The 22,234-nt window shown below is 47.6% G+C and overlaps 1 protein-coding gene across 11 annotated transcripts; it reads right to left on the bottom strand.

Moving 5' to 3' along the window:
• Positions 1-233: 233 nt before the first annotated feature.
• Positions 234-21,233, bottom strand: LHX9 (LIM homeobox 9). 11 transcript variants are annotated; one of them, XM_071436027.1, is made up of 8 exons: positions 20,803-21,075; positions 19,779-19,876; positions 19,403-19,520; positions 13,797-13,915; positions 11,903-12,105; positions 10,788-11,143; positions 5,391-5,593; positions 234-916 (listed from the first exon to the last, which is right to left on the bottom strand). In XM_071436027.1, exons 1-8 carry the CDS (start codon positions 21,038-21,040, stop codon positions 860-862), a joined length of 1,392 nt encoding a protein of 463 aa, XP_071292128.1. In that variant the 5' UTR covers positions 21,041-21,075; the 3' UTR covers positions 234-859. The 11 variants fall into 11 exon arrangements, with proteins under 11 accessions (XP_071292128.1, XP_071292135.1, XP_071292127.1 ...); XM_071436026.1 differs by lacking the exons at positions 234-916; positions 20,803-21,075 and adding exons at positions 1,425-4,233; positions 21,107-21,233; XM_071436024.1 differs by lacking the exon at positions 234-916 and adding an exon at positions 1,425-4,233.
• Between the last annotated feature and the right edge of the window lie 1,001 nt (positions 21,234-22,234).

The following is a 22,234-nucleotide window of genomic DNA, read 5'->3' as shown; positions in this document are numbered from 1 at the left end:
ACAAGTCAGTTTTATACAAGAAGTTAAAAAATTAACACCAAAGGAAATAATTTTACACTGTGCAATAGTATTGCTACCTCATTCTTTTTGATTTTAGATATATATATATATATATATATATATATATATATATATATATAGCATATTGGAACTGCACTGTACTGCTTCCTTTCAAAAGAAAAGTTTAAGTTAGTGGGAACAATTAGCTATGTGTTTACATAAAGTTAACTATGTTTGCATCAAATAAAATGTTTATTAATGAAAGGTATTATACAAGAAACATCAAAGAGAAATTCATCATACAGAAATGTACACTATATGTGACAGATGGAAAAGTGCATGCAGAGTTGTCTCATTTTAAAAAAATTAATTCTGAAACAATAGTACTAAAGTTACTGGGTTTTGATTCCTATGATCTCGGATGAGTGAAAAGTTCTCCTTGAATTTACAAAAATCCATTTAACAGATATGACTAGTACACATTAGCAAGCAAGTGGAATGAATGCACTCAGATTTTATTTTACAAGTACTTGTGCTTGACAAATGTGATTTTTTTTTAAAAAAAGAAAAGGTTTCTTCGAATATGGGCTGGGTAGATTGCTGCCAGGTTGCTCTGGTTTTACACATAGGTTCTCTAAATTTGTTTTTGATACCACACAATTTGTTGAAGCCTTCAGTTCTGTTAATTAGACACCATAAAATAACGTATGTTTTGTTAACATTCAGGAAATGACATCGAGTCTTTTGTTTTTATTTTTGGCTCAATAGATTTTTAAATGTATGATTATCATAACCTAATATTGTCTTTGTCTTCACTGCAGTGGATTTCCGATCAAACTTTTCCCCTTCTTTTAATACTTTAGGGAATTTTCAAACGTCGGGATGTTTGGCTGTAATGCCCCATGATTTGTTCTCCCTGAAAGAAATCATAGTGACAATTTATTAAACTACAGAGCAACCTGGCTTTTCGGGGTCTGCAATTCTATTTTGTGCTCAATATACCTAGCATTAAATCTTGATTCATTTCATCATACTATTTAGGTTATATTTGTCATGCAATTACTTTAGCTCCTAGTTTTCTGGCTCTTTTAGAGGGCTAAGACAGGGTTTCAGTATCAAATCAGTGGGGCATTACTTTGCATGTTCAAAAAAGGAGGTTAAAAGGCTAAAATCTAAATTGTACCAGCAGTAGCATATACATTGAATATGAAGAAATTGAAAACCTAAGAAGGAACTGTACTTTAAAATATTTAAAAGGCTGTGTTTCTGTGTTTAATACCAATTGTTCATAGGTACCGTAAAAGCAAAGAGACAGACAGGTACATGTAGACCTTAAATTTTAAAAAAAGAAACAAAACAAAAAACCCCAACCAAAGAAAACCCCAACAAAAACTGATGGGAAATAAAACTCCTTAGATTCAAAATGGTTTATTCACACAAATTTAATAGGATATATCACAATTGTTTGGTCCATAAATATTTAGGGGAAATAGTTTCTATACAATGCATTTATCAATAAACAAAGAAACATGGACAATTTTGCTAGACCACTTACTGTACTATAAACACGAAGCTCAATATATAAGATTATTGGATTTATCAACTATATCTGAAAGAGTGCACAACTGCTTTCTATGACATGTTTGTCCCCTCTAACAGGATACACCATAAAAAGAGTTTCAGAAATAAGAGGTAAAACAGTACAAAACTAGTGAGGTGTCAAAAGGGCTTAAAACAGTTAATTTAACAAACAACACATATATCCTGATTTTTCACAAACTTACTCCCAAGGTATATCATAAGGCACATAGTAGAACTGAGTTTTAATTAGTCTACTTAATAAAGTAGATCTCTAGTACCATATATTGTTCTGTCAAAGAACAAAATTTATAAGTATCAATATTTTTACCTGTAAAAGTGTATTAATAAAGATCTCAGCCTTACCAAGGTCTTTTGGTCTGGTTAGTGGTAAATGCCCATAAGGTAATAGAAATAGGAAAAGTCAAGATTCAATATCCGTAGAAGATGATAACCATACTTGCTAAATATATAATGGCAAACACACCTTTCTTCTATTACAGTGTTAACATCTCTTCCGTCATCTTTTTTAAAAATAAGCTACTTTTCTGTGCTAATTTTCTAAAAACCCTGAGCAAAAATTACAATAATGCACTTTAATGTGGGCAGTGAACTGTCAATATGTAACCACACATTTATACAGCCAAAAAGGACACCTTTAAAATATATTAAATAGCCACTTTGACCACCAAAAAGAGATTTGATGGTGTCTAAAAAGTGGGGTATATGTGCAAAGTTATTCTTAACAATCCACTAAAAGCAAGACATAGATCTTGACTGGTTTTTGTTCGGTTTTTTTTCTGAGACTCTCCACAATCTAATTGGTGTTCAACTACAATAAAAGGATACAAATGAACATTCACCACTGCCCAGACCATTCAGACTTTTAGCTTAAATAAAACTAAAAAAAGAAAGATCACTATTGTAAACTAAGAAATGTATTCAGATCAGCATCCACAAGGCTTCTGAGTTTATCGGCTTTGAAGTTATTCACTGCCAATTCCTGGTTTTGTGTGATTTTTGCTAACATTTTTTTCTTTTATACAAAGTTTAAAAAGTTAAAGTATATGTTAGAGATATTAATTAACTAAAGATTTTAAGTTCCTGTGTTAAACAAAGTGTCTGATACAATCTCAGGAAACATCTAAAGAAAATTCAAAATAGTAATGAATAAATTGTACTGAATTTTTTTTTCCTTAAACATCTTAATAAATTATATTTTGCTTATTTCCATTTCCCTGAAAAAAAAAAAAAAAGGTAGGATTTGTCAAAAGTTCATTTGAATAGTACACATGCATACACCTTTTTGAAAATTATTTTTGTGCTCCCTAAAGTAACTGGGCAACCTCTTGTTTGTTTTGGAGGTACGGCATCGAAGCCACATCGCCAACTGCAATTTTTATCTTTTTTAATTCCAAAATTTCAGAGCTGCTTGACAGACAAAAATTAAAACCCCTCCCTAGGCAGCATTTCAGATCTGTAGGACTCTCCACTTGCATTGTTACTCTGCTATTGTTACTTTAATGACATTCTTATAGGAGTGAGTTCACTCTGGAGGGTTTTTTCCAGATCTTGCCTCCTTAATGTGGGGCACAAATTTGGAGACCAACGGCCTGGTCCTGCCATCCTCACCCACACGTGCTCTCATCTCTGGGTCTCTCTCCAAGTCCTCCATCAGGAATGGCTTTCAGTGGTGGCCAAGGACATCCCAGCTGGGTGCAGAACTGGCAGAGGAGAATTTAGCTATCCCAGTGAGACTCCCCAGTGCTCAGGGAGGAGCAGCTTGTGACTACTGCATTAGTAAAGAGCACTGGTACTTCCAGTCTGACTGTTTCCATGATTACTCTAATTCACTTTGTATTTATTTTCCAACATTTAAAAATAAATAGTACAAAACTTTTGGATGCATTATGAAAATAAAATTGAATTTGGGGTTCTTAAATGCTGTAAGTGAACATACAATCCTGAAGCAGCATTCTTTTGGCTATAATTAAAATGTTTTTTATCTGTTTATCAGGGAGGAATAGAATCTTCTTTTTTGGGGGGGAAACAATCAATTTTTTTCAAGGTTCTGGAAATAAGTAACATACAATTTTAAGAGGCACTTATTAGAATGATTCATCACCTTGTCTTCAGTCATTTGATAAATTTAAAGAATTTGAGTACAATTTACCAACAATAAATGTTCATATATTATAGCAACATATTACTTCAAACTCATTTGCCAGGTGGCTGCAGATGCTACACATCAAGCTGTTTATTTTCCCAAATATTTTGTGGGTTTGTTTGTTTGTTTTTTTAAAAGGCTTGAAAATAATAATAATTATAATAATAATAATTATAATAATAATAATAATTATAATGAAGAGTAAGAATTTAAAAAAAAAAAAGGAACTGTTAGAAAAGGTTCGTTAAGGTAGTTTGTGAGGGGCTCCCGGATTCGTGGCTGTCCAAGTTAGAGGTCACTGATGTCACTACAGTGATAGTGGGATTGGTCAGGTCTGTTAAAGTGGTCGCAGTGCCGGGTGGAGTGAGTGCGCCGCTGTCTGCTGAGGGCGGTGCCGGGAGCGAGGTGCCATCAGCTTTATCGACACCCCCATTCTCCTGCCGCAAAAGGTTCCTTCTGAATTTGGCTCTTGCGTTTTGAAACCAAACCTGCAAACCAATCCCAATGGATTTCTTTACCGATGCTTGTTTTGCTTTGTTTATTTTTGTCTTTGTTCTCGCTTTTTAAATTCATTTTTGATGTTTGATTTTGTGTGGCACATCACCTAAGTCATTCTATAGCTTTTCTTGCTACTGGTGGTACTGACTCTCTGTGTACAGGCCCAGTGCTACAGGTGCTTACAGCCCTCAGAGAGCAGCCTCGAGAAAAATCTGCTTGCTCACTTACCCAAAGAGAGCAACTCTCTTGATGGCCACATAGTGTTTCTTGAGTTGGGTAGCTTTGAGGTCAGGACACACAAAGACTGAAGCAAAGAGTGAGTGAGCAGATTTTTGCCAAGGCTGAAAGCTTGCCTTGATTATTTGAAAAGGCTGGAGAGGAAGGAGGGGTAATTACACCGTCCCTGTCTTACAGATTGTTGATATGGGTCATCTAGTCTTTCTGTTCTGTAAGGTTCACTGGCAGTGTTTGAGGTGACATGTAATACGGACAGGAATTGCCGCTAATAGATTCTCCTTCTACCTCACTCACTGCCCTTCTTTGGCACTCTGCATGTAATACACACCTCGTTTAAACTTCACTGAGCTATCACAGACCATATAGGGATTTTTAACATAATTTCCTAGGCTGTCCTTCACAGGGACTTTTGACTATGCAGGCCCTTAAGGAAAGCAGTCATCTAACAAGCATTGGGAGGGGGAGCCAGCTGGTCCTGGAGGATCATATTGGTCAAAGCTCACTTCAAACACATCAGGGATCTGCTTACTGAGGGGCCACATTAACTCCTTCAGAGGAGCCCAAAGGCTTCACCCATAAAATCAGTAGATTTGCCACCTCTATCCTTAGTGCAGTCACCACAGAGAGACCACCCACCCCGGGAGTTCTACTGGGTGGGTGGACTCTGAAGACATTCTCTTCATGGTGAGGATGCAGCTAATCACAAACCACAGTTTGGTGTTTGGCTGCCTTGGGGCAATAAGGCACACACATTTGGCACTTCTGCCACGTAACACCATACCCCCCTGCACACCCACTAGGGACACACCCAGCAGAAGTATTTCTACATACATTGCTATAGTTACATATAAGGGAAAGGCTATTCACTAGCAGGGGAAAATTCTGTCAAGCCTATCATGTGGCTTCTTACCTGCAGAACTCTCTTGGTCAGGCCTGTTTTCTGGGCAAGCTGCTTGAGGTCCTTGGCATCTGGGTTGTGGTTGATAGCAAAGTAGGACTTCATGGTACGAAGCTGGTGGTGTTTGAAGGAGGTACGCATGCGCTTTGTTTTCTGGGATGGGGGATAAGGCTGCTGGTCTCTGTCCAGGTGATCTGCCTCATTCTCATTACAACCTGTCAAATAAACAAAGTGGAAAAAGGAGTTAGTGCCATGCATCATGTAGGATAAATGAATCAAGGCAAAAATCTTGAGTAACAGGAGGGAAGGCGGGAAGGAAGGCAGGAAGGCAGGAAGGCAGGAAGGAAGGAAGGCAGGAAGGCAGGAAGGAAGGAAGGAAGGAAGGACTAAGTTAGTACAAGGTACAATGTACAGATGTGATAATTGATGAGACCAAAAGTGATCCAGAATATTGTCATTTCCTATACTTATCCTATGTCCCCCAGGCCTGTACCTACTGAGGGAAGACTTTGAAAGTTCTCTCTCCTTTGGTATTTATTTCAAACAAGTCTTTTCCCTGCGGTGATGGTTTTGCTTTGGGCACTCGAGTCATTTGAAATCTCATTCAGATTTTGAAATCTTACTCATTGAAACATTCTTAGCTTGAGAGAAGAGTTAAGGTCAAACCAGCATTTTGAATGTTCCTGAGCTTTTCCCCCAAACCACAAGCACCTATAAAAAGAGATGTACAGCAGGGAAGTTTGTTATGACAGTTCATCAAGAAAGCTGAGTTTCTCGCTGATAAAATGAATGCTTTTGGACTCTGCCTGGGAGTTTATATGAACTGCTTGAAGCCCTTCATCCATAAAACATATCCAGGAAGCAGTTGCATCAAGACTCGATTCAGACCCCCAATCCCAATCAGCAGTAGGTCTTAGTTAGTGCTGGTTTAGGATATTTCTACAAGCAAGCAGCTAGGAGCTCAAAACTTGAAGAGTTTCTCTTTTTTTCCTGATTCAGTATTTTCGAAGTGTCTATGACAGATAAGTTTGTTTCAGAGTACACATTTTTGGGTGTGAATTGTACACAAGGGTTGCAGCTCTTTGGAGATGGTGGCATCATTACTTCATATTGGAGAAAGAAATTACAGCATTAGCAAAAAGAAAAGTAAAAAGTGCATCTGTGCTTTTCTTTTCAGCTTAAACAAAAGTGTTAGCAATTTCTAGGATCTCATTTTATAAAGATAGTTCAGTCACACAGAAGAAAATTAATGGTGTCATCATAGCAGGAAATATTAATTAAAGAAGAGCTAATTAAAAATGTTTCAGAATGTCTGCAAATTAGACAGTTTCATTAGTTGCTCATTTTGATTTTTGAACTGCTTTCCAATAGTTACTGGATTATTTGCAAGGCCTAGCTGATCCCCATTCCTAATTTAGAGAAAGAGAGAGAGAAGAGAAAGAGGGAAGGCACACAATACAGAGAGACTGATGTCAGCAGTGCTGAAAACAGAGGCAAAGCAACTTGAAACCACAAGAAAATAAAAAGCTTCTTGAAGGTGTTTTCTCTTTTGAATTATAAGGCAAGTCAACATGAACAGATGCTGGTAAGACAACACTTTGACAGAAAATCAGGTGAATATTTAATTATAGCTAGCTTTCCTCCTAGTCTTGGTAAGAAGTGTATCTGTACTTTCAAACAAAGTAAGATGACACTTCTGAAAAGACCAGGAGTTGAAAGTTGCCTTAAAAACAATTTCAGACCAGATTTGGATTGTATTTACTACTTGTTTTCACAAGCAATCACACTGCCTTCAGTCAAACTGCGTGGGCTGTAACTTATGAGCTGACATAAATCAGAGTACCAGAATTCAATCCTCAGGTTTTACTTCAGAGTTGCAAATCTCTTGTTTGTGTTGTTTTCCTTGGGCCACTCAGGCTTTTAGCATCAACACAAACTTCCTCAGGCTCCTCTGTCTTGCTTACTGCCTTTGTTTCTGTACTCTTTTGTCTTCTTTTTCTTTTTCTTTTTGTAGGTGGTCTACTTTATTTTGGTTTTTATTTTCAAGAGAAAATGAGAAGAGGGCTCCAAGTATCTTCAGACAATCCTGGTTTATACAATGATCATAGCTCACTCTGTTTTATACAGTGTTGTGTGGTTTGGCCACATCCTAGAGCAGAGTCTTTATCTCCTGGAGAACTAAGGGAAAGCACAAAGTCAGGCAAGACACTGCTCATTTCTTTGCTGCAGGATTGGAGGGTTGTTTAATTTCTGCTTTCAAAAGAGCTAGAACAGTTTGATTCTTATTGCCAAGAATTCTTTAAGTGAACTCTTCATAGTTTTTCACACACACACACACACACACACACACACACATAATGAAATAAAGTAAATAGCTCTTTGAGGAACAGATGTGTAAAATATTTTCCTAAGGAAATCTTCTTCACCATCTTATTTCCATATCCTCTAAGCTCTAAGTCAACACAGTTTCCCTTAAAATATATAGTAATTATATGATATAAGATGTAATATAGAGAAAGCCTTGAGTGTTTTAAGTACTTTTGAATAGTTTCTTCCATTTTTCACATTAATTCCAGACAGCTTGCAAGTATGAGTGATTTCTACCTCATAACATTTTGAGTTATTTATTGTTGTGTTTCCACTTTACAACTGAGGGGCTGTGAAAAAGAAATTAAACTAGCAAACAAAATGCAGAATAGGAAAGCTGTTGTAGATTCTGCAGCAGAGTCTGATTTTCCATTCTGGACCAGGGCTCAGCTGCCTTGTAACATAATGTGCACACAAATCTAAGCCAGGGCCTGCTGGATGGCTGTGAATGCACACATGCTCATGCTCAGCTGGGTGAAACTGTTGGCTCCATCGGAGTTTCGTTTTTAAAGCTCGGGGTCGTTTTCCATAATGGCTTGGCAATGGTATGGACACCGCGGCTGGGACTGTTTGGGAGGGAGCTGGGCTCACTGGGGAGGTCACGGCCGCGGTGCCCCCAGCCCCGGAGTGCCCGGGTGAGGAGCTGCGGGCGCGGCTGCGGGCGCGGCGGTGTCCGGCTCGGTGCGCTCGGGGCGGTGTGCGGGGCAGGGCTGTGCCCCTGCCCGTGGCTGTCCCCATCCCCGCAGGGACAGGGCGGCGCACCGCCACACGGCCCGGACACCGCCGGCGGCTGCGGGGCCCGCTGCTCCCTCGGAAGGCGGCAGCCGCGCATCCGACATTGAATTCTGCGGACTGCTTGCCCTTTGTAAATGATTACGTGCAAGAGCAGTTACTGAGTCACAGGGCAGAGAACGAAAAATGTGTGTAGGGAAGTGGCTGCCAATTAGAGACTTTTTTTTCTCTCAAGAAGCGGCTTCATCTACTGCAACTCATTTCGTAGCTGTTCCAGATTCGCTTTCCTCCTCCTGGATTTGGGCCGCAGTGGGTCAATGGTCTGGAGCCGTTTGCACCGGATGCACGGTTTGGCTGCAAACTTTCTCGAGACCATGTGTCAACCCTGGACATAGCTAGATAATGCTTATAAAAAAGAATAAAATCACGGCCCTAACAGAAGGGATTTCTCAGCCATCTACCCTGAGTCCAAAGCATCAGAGCGTTTGTTGATTTGTTTTGGTTTGTTCTTTTTTCTCTCCATTGCCCGGAGGATTCTGTGAGTTCTCAATGCAATGAGCTGTGTTTTCATAATGGGTGGTGCTTTTTCATCTGATTTGGAGTCAGTGGTACATCTTATATGGCCCGTTGTTGAAAAGAAGGGAAGTTTTAAGACCAGCACACAAAGATTATGTTAGCATTCGCAAATAATGTCTCTCTCGAGTCCTGATCTGAAGTTTAAGGGGAGCTTTATCATATCCACAACTCTTCATTTTACCATAACTTCTGATTCTAATTTTAGCGCTAAATTGTCCCTAGGATTACTTCCCTTTAGAAATCTGAGGAATAGGGTGATGCTGTGTGGACCAGGGATAGAGACCAGAGCGGAGAGCGGGCACACGGGAAATCCACCATTGGAAGCTGGGGCTGAATGAATCCTGGCTGCGCTACAGGTTCCCTTTTCTTTAGCAGCTTTCAGGATTGATTGGAAGCCGCTCCGTAGCCAGGGATTCCAATGTCATCTTCAATTAACAAGGAACAATTAGCGCAGTGATTACCCTGGCTCCAAGGTCTACGCATCAGAGGAGATGAAATCGCCTTGCAGAGCCCCCTGGTTCCCAGCTAAAGGCCGTTTCACGAGCGGCCCCAGAGGAGGTGCCGAGGGAGGGGTGGCGAGGGCAGCGGGGCGGTGGAAGGTTCCTTATGGATCTCAGTGGCAGCGGGTTGAACTTGGTGCAGGAGAGAGAGCTCCGGGCCGAGAGCGGGGCACTGTTACCGACCCGCGACTGTCGGAAGGGAGGCCCTGACCCCTCTCCCGGCTCCCCGGGGGGGGCCAGCGGTCCGCAGCCCTGGGCCCGGAGCCCCCGGCTCCATGGGGAAGCACACCTTGCATCACTCCTGCTTCCCACGGCTTTCTTTCCTCCGTTACCGTCCATGGGAAGCTTAAGGTTCCCCAAAACGATTTTGGAGTCGGGAGTTTGCCAATTCGTATTTACCCTTCCTGCTTTCGTCCTTAATCTAATGAAGCTCTGCCTCAACTGTTTGGTCATACCTGAAACTCCTGTACCTCTGGCCACTAGCACTGTTTATACACGGTTTGGGTACTCAAGTGACTGGAGTTATAGAGGATATTTAATACAGGGCCACACTTGTTCCTTTCCTACTGTTGAGAGAACAGAAATCATTCTCCTTAATTACATTTGTTAGGGTTTAGTACAGGAAACAACATTTATTCGTTGATCTCTTGTACAGTTTGATCATTTATGTGTCAGTAAAACAGAATTATTCAGCCTGAAGAATTAATCACTATAAATTCAATATATAAATTGAGTTATATGCATACTACATTGGTGTTGTAGGAACCATATACTATAACTTTTATTCTAGTTTTTCTGATTCATTTAGTTACTCCTAATTTGAGGTTTAAGTGGTGAATATTTTTAGCTAATCAAATATAAATAATGATAACTGCATCTCTGAGATTCCAGCAGAGAAAGCTATGTGGTTTTGGGGTTGGTTTGGGTTTTTTGGTTTTGTGGGGGTTTTTTTTTTCTTTTTTCCTTTTTTTTTTTTTTTTTTTTTTTTTTGTCTTTACCCTGGGAAGTGGCTAAGTTTGGGTGTTTGACATTAATAGGCAAAGACAGCCTTTGAGGACGGCTGCTGTTAGCTTTCCTGCAAATGCTCCAACCCTCAGAGGGCTGTTTGTTTGATTTTCCAATGGTTAAGCAAGATTTGGCCTGGCTGAGTTATTCACGCACTGCCTGGCTAAGGGGAAGCCCGAGAACGCTCTGTTCGGGGGAGCGGGAGGCAGACTCGGCGTGTGTTTCCCACCTGAGTTGTAGCTGACGATGTCCACTCCCAAGGCAGGGCTCTTTCGTTTCCTGGGCCTCCCCTTCTGGACCGTGCCAGTGCCGTTGAAGTAAGGCAGGGCCAGCCCTCCGCTCTTGGCAGCCAGCTCGGTGTAGCTCAGCTGAGGGGGGTATTCTCCTTGCAAAAGGGACTCGAAGTGGGCCCTGCAGTAAACCAGGTTGTCCTTCATGCCAAAGTGATCGCCCGTGGTCAGAGTCTTGTTGCAGGTGGTGCAGGTGAAGCAGCTCAGGTGATAAACCGATTCCCTGGCTCTCATGACCATTTCAGAGGCTGAGATCCCAAGGTGGCAGCGGGCACATCTCTGCACGGAGAACCTTCTGAAGGAAACAGAAAAGTGGGCATCAACTAGAACGGCGAAGGCAAAGCTTGCCCCGGTGCCTCCCGCCTTCACTCCCCGCCACGTGAGGGAGCCTGTCCCCGACAGGGTCGCGTCCCCCGGCCCCAGGACGGCCCGTGACACCGGCTGTGGCCCCTGGCCCGTCTGGTGTCGGGACAGCCTCAGGGAACCGGCCCCGAGGTCCCAGGGGAGCGGCTCGCCCTCCCCGCCGAGCTGACCCGTTCTCCCCGGACTTTGGCGAAGGCGCTGCCGCTGCCCGTGCGCACGGGGCCAGGCGGGCCGGAGCGGAGGGAATCGGGCTCCGCTCTCCTGGCGCTCCTGTCAAGACGAGGAGAGCCGCGGGGCGCTGGCCAGCGGGACAGCTCTAACACACACGGACCAGCGGGGCCCGCTCCCCGGGCCCGGCCGCGGGGCTGGGCGGGGCGGCGGGCTCCGGCCTCGGGAAAACCGGCCAGCTGCGCCCGGAGGGGAATTTCGGTCGGGTCTTTACGGAGGGAAACCGCCGAGCAGCGGGAGAGCCTTCGCCTGTTTGTGCACCGCCACACATGCTCAGTCAGCGCGGGCCCTGACGGCCCGTTCAGTTTGGAAACGTGCGAGACTTTTCTGAGGGAACTAAGGATTAAGGAATCGCTGACTGCGAAAAGCTACCTTTGAAAGCCCGTGTGGAGAAAAGAGCGTTTCTGTTCACAGTGCCTTTTGAGGGGATGTGTTTTGAACCCATGAGGACTGATTGCTGTACCTGTAGTAATCCTCCTTGCAGTAAATACTGCCGTCCTTGGCAAAGCAGGTGAGTTCTGACTCCAAAGCCAGTTTACATTCACAGCACTTAAGACACCTGAGGTGCCATTGTTTGTCAACAGCCAGCAGGTAATATCTGTCTGAGATCTTCCCTCCACAACCAGCACACAAAGCAGGCTTCTCGGGGCTCATGGGGGGCATGTTCTGCAAAACAACCACACCACAAGGGATGAGACAGGGAGAGAAAGGCAGGCAGGCAGGCCGGGCTGGGGACGGGTCCTGCGCAGGGCCCGGGGCTCGTACAAAGGCACGGCTCTCTGGGACCAAACTCCTGGCTCCCGGCGGGAAGTTTAAGGGAGAACCGGGACCATCCCCGCTAGTAAAGTGTTTACCGTGATTCACAGTAAACCTCTCCTTACGATCTCGTGTCATTTCAATACGTGAAAGCAACGAATTAGGCCGCAGTAGGAAGAGCAGAGCCCATTCTTTTCTGAGGTTCTGAACTTAAAGTCTGAGGCTTCCCCGTTTTTTTTAGCGTTGTAATCTTAAAGCACTTCACAGGAACAGCGTTTTAAAGTAGAAAAATACCGGTTTGCTGTTCCTAAAGTTTATGGCAGAGGGTTCAGGCTTGTACTCATTCTATGGCAAATTTTCACCCGTATTTAAACGAGCCGCAACCGCGTCTCTAAAGATAGGCCTTTTAAAACAGGAGTAAGAGAAAGCAGACAGGTGGATAGTGTAAAGAGCAGCGAGTGTGAACGCTCACCAGCCCGGCCAGGGCCGTGGGCAGAGCGGTGGCACGGGCTGGTTTCAGCTCAAACCAGTATCTTTTTCTTCGTAAACTTCTGCGAGTTCCCATTGATCTGCTCCCCACGAGGAGTGCCGGTCGGGACAAAGGGAGATGGAGGGACGGCGGAGACAAAAGCTCGGCCGTGAAACTTGGGGCAGCCTTTGCTGATAAAGTTACAGGGGAAAAAAATCCCAAACATCTTGTTCTAATGTCTCAACTGTTTTAAAGTGGTAACTCTGATTCGTTTTTCAATCTTTGGAAGTTGTGTTCCTCGCTCCCTTTTCTTTTTAGCAATGCAAAGATGAGTTAAATTTACATTGCAAATCCTCATGTAACAAAGCATGAGTTTATTTAAGAGAGGGGGTAAAGGACCCTCTGTCCCAAAACCTTAAAGCAGTTTTCCAGGCCGTTACTTTGTGTGCAGAGCCTTGTGCGCGATCGGCGGAAGCCCTACAAGTTGGAGAAAGGGAGATCTCGCTTTGCACAAAGCACAGCGTGACACTCGATTTCTCCGCCATCCCTTAGTATATATCCGAAAACTTTTGTCCTTTTGACTAAGTAAAGAGGAGATGTTACTTTCTAAGCAAAGTAGTCGGCCGGCAAAACACTCAGAGAGAGCAGTGCCTCTGTATCAATCACACACTTCAAACCAAAGACAGTTACGAAAAGTAAGTAGTCGCGGTTTGAGGTTTAATTTAGGAGGTGCCAGAAGCGCAGAATAAAAATAAAGCACACCTCGGGAGCTCCAGCTGCAGCTCTGCTCGCAGGGGCAGAGCGGCCGCAGGCAGCCGCGGGGGCAAAAGGCTGCTCCGCCGCAAGGGCTGAAACCCCGTCCCTGCTACGGTTTGGAACAGATTCCCCGCTAATCCAGAGAGCACACGCAGCGACATGGATTAGACAAATGTACAACCGAGCCTGGCCAGCACAGCACCCAGCGGTACGGGTGGGTTTACAGGGAGCGTCGGAAGGGATTCCACAAGTAAGGGGTGGCAGGGAAGGGACAGAGGGAAGCAGCGTCTTTCCCTTCCCCAAAGTCAGGGTCTGTCCCGATGCGGGTCCATGCTTGCAGGGATTCCCTTGCACAGAGCGCCAGCCCCATTCTTACCGTATCTCGGCCGTTCATCTGTCCCCCTTTGGCCAGGCGGGACTCGGTCTTGGATCGCCTCTCCATCTCTTCCATGATTCCTTGGATGTGGCCTCCGGAGATCCCGTGGAAAAGCATGGCTGGGGGACGGAAAGGACAAGTATTTTCTTCTGCTCTGCACCCCACTATTTCCATATACAGACCCCAGAGTCTTTAGATCATCCAAAATGTTTACACCGAGGCGCACAGCGCAGGGAGGGAGGTTGCAAATAGGAGCTTCTCTTTGCGCAAGCACTGAGGGCTTCCTGAAGATGTGCAGAAAACAAACAAGGGGGAGAAAATGTAATAATAATTAGTTTAAAAAATAAAATAATAAAAGCTAGCTAAAGGATCTGTTACTGTTCTGGAGAGCTGGGGGCTTCTGACTGGAGAGACTTGGACCTGGGGCAGTAGAATCGGTCGGGAAAGGATATAGTTTTGAATACAAAGAAAGCAAAAAGAAGTGCTATTTTCAGCAGTCCCTGGTTGCTTTAAAGTTCCCAGTGCCTGTAGGTTGGATTTGGGACTGCTGCTTTCCGGAGCTCTGTCCAATTTGTTAAGAGACTAAAGCCAGCCCATTTTTGATAATTTAGTAGGAGGAGTTCTCTCCCTTGAGCTGCCACTGATTTTTATTCAGACAACAAAGACCTGTCATACTCCTCTCAACCCCTAGTGATGGGCAAGCAGTGACAAACATTACGGTCGGGGCTGTGGGTGGGGTGGGATTTATTACCTCCCCCAAACACGGAGTCCCGGGAGTTGGCGGCGACGGCGCCTGGCGAGGGGCAGGGTGGCCCGCTCTCCCCCCCGGGCCCCCGCTCCCCCCGGGCCGCGCCGCGGGAACCTCCGTTCGGCGGCCGCTCGGGCTGGCCCCGCCGTGCCTGGCTCCGCCGCGGGAGCGGGAGAAGGGAGAGGAGCGCCGGTGCCGGGCAGCCGAGCCGTGCCGGGCCGGAGCGGCCGCAGCGCTCCCCGCGCCCCGGGCCCGCCGAGGGGCGCTGAGCTTGGGGGGAGCCGCGGAGCAGGGGCGGCCCGGGCAGTTCGAGCGCTTCCCGGGGCGCTGCCCGCCCTGCTGCCCGGCGGTGCCCCCGCCCGTATCCGCGGCAGGATGCGGCCTCTCCGCGGGGCCGGTCCCGGCCGGCCGGGGACGCCCTAGCAGGACCCTCTCCCCTCGCCCGCTCCCCGGCCGCGGGCTGCGAGCGATCATTGTGTGCAGGGGACCAGGCGATACATTCCTTCCAGGCTAATCTCTCTGTCTGCTCTCCCTCCCCTCCGTTCCCGGTTTTCCTACTTACTTTTCACACCACTCTTCCTTGCCTTTCCCTGAAACAGCTGCTGGCTGTTTCCTGACACCTCGATCCCTACTGAAGGATCTTCCTGGCGGCAGTCCTGCGCTCCCTGCTCCCTGGGGAGCACTCCACACCAAACCCTAGCGCGACTAGTGAAAGAAGTACCCCAGCCCCCACTTCCTTTCCAAAGCATCCCAGAGACATCCTCAGGGGCTCCTCGAGTCACCTCTTCCATGTAACCCAAGATTCAGGCAGCAAGTTTCCTCCCCTCTCTTTCCCATAAGTAGCTAAAATTAATGTTATTTGCAGATTGAATGTTGTTACATTCCTCCGAGTGCCAGAATACAGCTCATAAAACACAATTTCACACAAAGATGAAGTCAATCAAGTGAAATAAGCCGGGATTTTTTTTCTCTGTTGGCACACTAGACCCTGGACAGCAGGGCTGCTATTTACTGTAAGTAATGTAATTAGCCCTTTTGGATGGAAATCAATGTGTTGTATATATGTGTGTGTTTTAATAAGAGAGTAATAGCTATAAAACCAACGAGTCTCAAAAAGGGCTGAGGGAATCTCCCTTGAAAAGGGCAGATCCCTCCAGAAGCCGTAGTCTTCTGCAGAGCACTCCCGGACTGGAAGAAAAAAAGTATCTGTGTGTGTGGGGAAGGAGGAGGAAAAGATAGGCTTTCCTTGGAGAAAACAAGTCAATTAGCACAATAAGACATCAGGAAAAATAAACAAGGTGATTCAATCCGGGATACGGGAGCTATTCGCTCGGGATCCCCAATCCTCCTCCTCCTTCCCGCCGCCGCTCCGCGACGCCCCGGCTGCCCGGGGAGACAGGCGGAGGTGCTTCCCTGTGGCCCCGCCGGGCAACAGGAGCGCGGCCGCACCCCCGCGGGGCTGCGGGGCCCGGGCCAGCCCTGCTGCGGGGCCGGCGGCTTTGTCGAGCGGCCCGGGAGGAGGGAAGGGAAGGGAAGCGAAGAGGAGGGAAGGGAGGGGCGGCGGCGCTGCGGGCGGGGACGAACCCCTGTGCGGGAGGGTTCGCCCCGCTCGCCCCGCGCCCGGCAGGTACCGCCGGCCTGCGCCCGCCTGGCTCGGGGAATCGCAGCGATGGCTGTCGACAGAGGTCAAAACATCTCCCTTAGAGACGAGTTTGTTTCTAATCGTTGCAATATAGTCTTTGCGCTCTACAAGCACGTTCAGGGTTTGTTCTGGGTGTTTTCCCCTTCGAAGGAAATTTTTCTGTATTCTCCTCCAGTTCTGTTGTCGGGGTAACTCACTCTGCCCCTGTTTCACGTTGCATGTGCTCTCCTGGAAATGGTCTGCATTTCCTGTGGCGTTCGGGTTGCCAAAGACACGGCGGCGTGTGCCAGGCAGGACCCTCGCCGACCCCCGCCCGCCCGGGCCGGCCCCGCAGAGCCCTCTCGGAAGAGCCGCCGCCGTCCCGCTGTGACCGTGTCCCTGCCGGGCTGAGCACCGTCAAACTCATCGTGCCCGCCGGGAGCGGGGAGGGGTCTGGGGCAAGCCCCCGGCTGCCGCTGGGCCCAGTCCCATCGGAAGCTAAAGCGGGGATCCTGTGCCCCCCGAGCAGGTTGTGCCCCCGCCTCGGGTGCCTCGGGTGCGGGCACCGCTGCCCTCTCCCCCCACTTATCTCGCGTTTGCTGTCTCGGGTTCACCGAAACGCTCTGCAGGTGCGGCGTCAAAGCATCCAAGGCAGAGACACGGAAAATATTGCTTGCTAAATTCCCGTCTCTACCTTAGCTCGACGGCGCCGTTAGGAGTAATTGGGCAAACTCATAACAAAACTCAGAAATGACTGAGCCTCCTCCGGTTAGACACACTTAATTAATTAGAGGGTCCTTTCTTTCTGCTCCATCAGGTACGGTTAAGGATACGCTACTAGCTACTGCTGCTCCAGTAAAGGAGGCCAGGGGTTTCCAAGGCGTTTTCTGATTAACATCCTAATGCTGGCAGACCACTTCTTACCTAAAGGGACACTAAAAGTTTGTTGCTAGCATCAAACGTGACTTCTCCGTTTCCAAAAGGCCTGTAGGAGATCAAGGTAAATCTATTTCAATGTTCCTGAGATCTCATTCCTCGCTGTGAACTGGAGCTCCTCTGCTCTAAGGCAGGCTGGTAGCGAGAGCTTGCCATTATAGCACGAGGGATTCCGTACAGTTTTGCTGGTTTGCTTGGGGGGTGGGGGAGAGAAGAGCTCACAAAGAACACGACAGGGAACCTAAAATCCAAATCTACGAGCCTGCCCCTCATGAATCCATCGGCATTAGCACTTTTCCTGTGAACGACAGTTTCTCATCGCAGGGCTCTTTTATCTCTTTTTGCCGTAGCATTTGAGAAAGAATTTCTGATGTGCAATATTCAGAATATTTTAGTAACGTGATAGGCGCTCTCGGTCTTTTCCTTTCTGTAAGGCTCTACCCGAACTCCCCGAGCTAACGGGGAGCTGATGGGGAGGACGGGGGATACATCGCTGTGGAGATTTCCACAGGTACAGCGTTTGCCTGCCCACGCCGGGCTGGAGAGCTCCCGGACATCCCTCTGGCCGGCTGCAGCCCTGCCCGCAGCTTCGCGGGCGCTGCTGGAGCCCCTTCCACCTCCGCAATTATCGTGTGCCCTGGGAAGGTTTCAGCGTGCGGTCCCTGCCATCCGCTCCGCCACCGAGCCCGCGCTCTCCCTGGCCACGGGCTACGGGCTAAAGCCCATCGCAGCGTGAACCATCTCGCGTTTAGTTCGGAGGATTTAGGACAAGGTCTATATGCAAATTAATAATTGACCAACAATAATTAGGAGAAGGGGGAGGGTGTTCAGGCGGGGGGTGGGGGTGGGGAGGAGGAGGAGGTGTTCTTTGAGGAGAAGCGGTTTGGATTTCGCCTGCCGCATTTGAGGCCGTGGCGTGTCCGGCTGCAGGCGCGGGGCACTGCCCGGGCCAGCCGCCTCCCGCCCCGCAGGGCACCAGGGCTTCACACCCTCTCCGTCAGCACCTGAACTTTTCAAGACACTTCCAGTTTAATCATTTCCAGAAATTTAAAGCGCGTAGTAATAACAGCAACAGGATTACGATCCTGTTGCCTGCAAGTCGGGTGGTTAAAGCCAGGTCTATTTTTAAATCCTAACGCTATTTTCTGCTCTACGAGCTTGTGGTGGAGCGCAGTGCTATTAATGATCAGTCTCATCTGTTTGTAAAGTCCGCGGGCACTGCAACCAATCTAGACACAAAGAAGGGAAATCTGAATAGAATTACATCTCTTGGTGGTGGCACCAAATGTAGCTAATATAGTTTTCAGTATTCAAATAGGTTGCGGTTTATTTTATCTCAATTTTTTAAATTATTTTTTATTTTAAAATACATTATTTAAAATTCCACTTCGGAGTCAGATACAACGTATTTTACCATCACCATCTTTCTCCTCCCTTGAGTCCTCTCGAGTGCTCTGTAAAGCAACTTTCGGATCGCTGCTGCGCTAGGGACGCGTTAAAGCCGGTGCATGGCAGCCAGGCTCGGGCACCAGCCCCTCTCCTCCCCTGCCGGGCTGCGCGGGGCTGGCGCTGCCAGGGACACAAGCGCAGGGTGCCTTTAACCGTAACCGGCATCGGATTAAAACTCCCCAAACCTCCAACGTGCTGTAGCTCCCGGTAATCTGAAAACATGTCAATTAAGACACGTATTCATCTGCTTAGGGAGATGATATTTAAATAAGAAACAACTAGGTGCTTTGCACAGTAATCCCAAACACCTATCTTCCATAGCCAAGCGCTGTGACTGACCACAAACAAGTGATCACACAGCCAGAAGAAAGCAGGAGAGGCAGATTATTGTCTAACATGAAACTGTTCACCGCCCAGGACCTCAGCACTGTCAGCTCCATAGTTGTCTGGTATTAGCTGTAATCGTATTTGCACTCCGCTTGTAATTAAGCCATTGGAAATTATCATATTTTGCTGCTTTTGAAAAGGAATCCCTTACAGACTGGATTACAGACAGGTGAAAGAAGCCATTCCATTAAAAAAGAAAAAAATAAAAGAAGCACAAAAGAAGGGGCATTTTTTTTTTAATTGAGCTGAAAGGCTCAGGCTTCCCAAGCTGAGCTATTTTTCTAGATTAAAACATAGATGCATGAAATGTTATCTGCGAATACACCTGGGGAAAGTACCGTTCTGTGTTGTTAAAAAAATCCCAACCAAACAAACAACACAACGACGCCAAAGAAACACCCTGCAAATTACATCCGTGAGGTCCAAATAGCTGCATTGCTAGCAAAGACTCATGCAGGAGCTTACCTTGAGACCTTAGAAGCTTCTTCCAAAATGTACCCTCCTTAATGAGTGATGAGGGATGGGTTTTGAATGGAGAAGAGACGCAATGATCTAGCCAGTAGATGGAGGTTGTTCCTTGCTCCTAGCAGAGGATCCCTATGTTAATTAAAATAAACAAGCTGCTTGGTGGAAAGATTTTTTTTTCCTCCCTTCTCTCCCTCTCTCTTCCCGCCCTCTGCATAGCCTCTGATACAGAACTGACGTGAATTTCTAACCTCTGACCTTTCGCCAATATGCACTAATACCTGCCTTTTATTTACTGTTTGTTTCGAAATATTTCTGAAAACAAAACAAATAAATAAAGAAGAAGCCTGAATGAAAGCAAAAAAATAAATCCCACCTCTCGATTTTGGCTGGTTTGCTGGATTTTCTTGATTAGCTGTCTCAGCTCCTCAGTAATCAGGTGAGGTGTTAATGGGGAGCTGGTTGTAAATAAAACTAATAAAGCAAAGAACATATTAGGAAATTAAAAAAAGGCGAGGACCGAGAGCCTGTTAAAAATATTGTAGCGAGCTGAGCGCTTCCCCATCACGTCGTTTTTTTCGTTCTGTGCTTATTCACAGCTGAGCAGCAAACCCCGGGTTATTGCCATCTCTCCACATTTTTTTTTCAAATCGCATTGAACCAACCATGGACTGCATCAACCCTTCCCACTTTCATAAAAAGCCTCTCAAATGGAGTCGCTAAACAGCAAACTTCAGCCTGATCTGATGTGATATGATATACGGATTCATGGAGCAACCTCGCTTTGCCAAACCCGATGAAACTGTGAGTTGTCATGCAATACTACGCAGTCAAACCTGGGATAATTGTAAAAGTGAACCCAATTTAACCCATTAGAATAAAATCAGATGCCAAGATGAATCGGAATCATTGCTTCTTAGGTGACAGTACTGATGACAATTGATCCACCGGCTCAAAACAATAGAAGAATATAGAGTCGGGAGTCATTTCTCGTACTTCCTCCCAGGGGGAAGCGGGGAGCCGGCGGGGAGGCAGGACCCGGCTCCCGGCCGGGCTGCGGCCGCGCCTCCCGCCGGCCCTGGCGGAGCGGCTCTCGCAGGAGGGAGCTCACTGCGAGGACCCTGGGGCCGGGGAGCTGTTTCTGCAGCAGCCACACGAGATGACTTCTCGCTTTGGCTTTGTTTGCCCGTTCCTCTTAACTCCTGCGACAGTTTCTGTCCTTCTCCCCTGAGCCATGTGACCCTCGGGTCTACGTGGCCAGCTTGGTAATCTATCTGGAAAAAAAAAAAAAAAAAAAAAAAGGCAAGGGATGCTAATGATCTTCCTTGGAGTTTGCCAGCGGAGCCCCGGCGGCGAGCGGAGGAAGCGGGGCGGGCTCGGCTTCCCGCCGGGGTGCGCACCGGCGGGTGGGGGTCCGGCCGTGCGCTCTGGGCAGAGCGGCGGGTCCCGGTCTGCTCCGGCTCTGCCGGCGGGCCGGTAGCTCGGCAGCAGCCGGGGAGCAGCACGGTGGCACCGGGAGCATCTCTCCCCGCCCCGGCTCCGTCCCGGCCGGCGGGGGGAGGCCCCGCGCCCGCCCTCCCGCGGGCAGGGCTGGGGAGCGTGGGGAGCGTGGGCAGCCCGGGCGCCGCGGCGGGTCATGCCCGTGGTCCCCGTGAGCGCGGGCGGGCAGCAAAGGGCGCATCCCACGCAACAGCAGCGGCTCACCTGGAGAAACCGGCCAGGGACGTGGGTCAGGGGCGTGTGTGTGTGTTTGTGTGGGTACTTCTGGTGGAGAACCTAAAAACCTAGTATGTCTCTGCAGGAGGAGTGGATTTAGGGCAGGGACCATGAGCTTTCATCATGCAGGTCTTGCTGTGCCAGCTCCGGGGCCACTGCAAACCCGTCTTGCTCCCGTGGTTCGGATGGCGAGAGCTTTTAGAATAAGGTTTCGTTAAATCCGCTGGCGACCAGGAAGTTTAAAGGCATCCCGAGCAAAAGCGGGAGCAGCTCCGAGGCAGGGGTAGCTGAATCCGTCTGTCTGTGCGTGCCGGGAAGCGGCTGAGCGCGCAGGGATAGAGCGGCCTTCATGGGACTTGCTGTCTTCTTAACCTCCCTGAGAGAGCAGCCGCCATCTGCCCAAGGTACAACAATAAGAATTATTAGTATCATAATCACCACGGTTGTTGTCGCTGCGACTTTGAGGGAGAAGCTTAGCCCGGCTCCGGCTCCGGCCCGCTGGACGCCCCAGCCTCAGACTCTGCCCCGTTCCTCCTCTTACTCTCTAAATCGCCTAAAATATATGTATTTTCCCCCCCCAATTACCAGAGCTCTGATGGGAGCAGGAGGCAGAGGAATATGCAAGGCTCATAATAAGCCACCTGCTGCGTCGTGCCTAACTAATGTAATGTTTTATTTCATGACTGCTGCCGCGGCAGCAGCACCGGCCCGTGCGTTACCAATTCCTCACGCAGCACGGACAGCCGGGACAGGACCCGGCACGCTGCGGGGCCGGCGCTCGCTCAGCGACCCGCACCGATGCTCGGATGCTGCGCACGGAACGCGGAGCCACGGGCGGTACCGCGGCGCGGGCCCGGGTCCCGCCCGCTGCTGCGGGGCGCGCAGCCCGCTCGGTCCCTCCAGAGCGGTCTCTCCCCGCAATGACCGACCCCCCTCTCCACCTATTTGCATGCCCACGCGAATCTATATAAACAGCAGTAATAGCCTCATACATTACATCAGTATTTGTTAGCACAACCATTCCGAGTCATTTCAGATATTTGGACTCGGTCTGTTCAGTGTAGCTTCAACCTATTGACTTGCCAGACGAGATGTTCATGTGGACCCAGTTGCTAA

The sequence above is a fragment of the Agelaius tricolor genome, unplaced genomic scaffold, assembly GCF_023055355.1.
Source record: "Agelaius tricolor isolate 1412-34295 unplaced genomic scaffold, bAgeTri1.0.p SCAF_11, whole genome shotgun sequence".
In the NCBI taxonomy this organism is placed as follows: Eukaryota; Metazoa; Chordata; class Aves; order Passeriformes; family Icteridae; genus Agelaius; species Agelaius tricolor.
Note: the sequence above shows the minus strand (reverse complement) of the source record. Positions and strands in the feature narration are given on the sequence as shown.

Coding starts and splice junctions, on each gene's coding strand:
- LHX9 (XM_071436024.1), bottom strand. CDS start 21,040: ATGACCCGCCGCGGCGCCCGGGCTGCCCACGCTCCCCACGCTCCCCAG. Junction 19,521..19,778: donor AAACCAGCCAAAATCGAGAG/GTGGGATTTATT, acceptor ATCCTCTGCTAG/GAGCAAGGAACAACCTCCAT. Junction 12,106..13,796: donor AGATGAACGGCCGAGATACG/GTAAGAATGGGG, acceptor GTTGTTTTGCAG/AACATGCCCCCCATGAGCCC.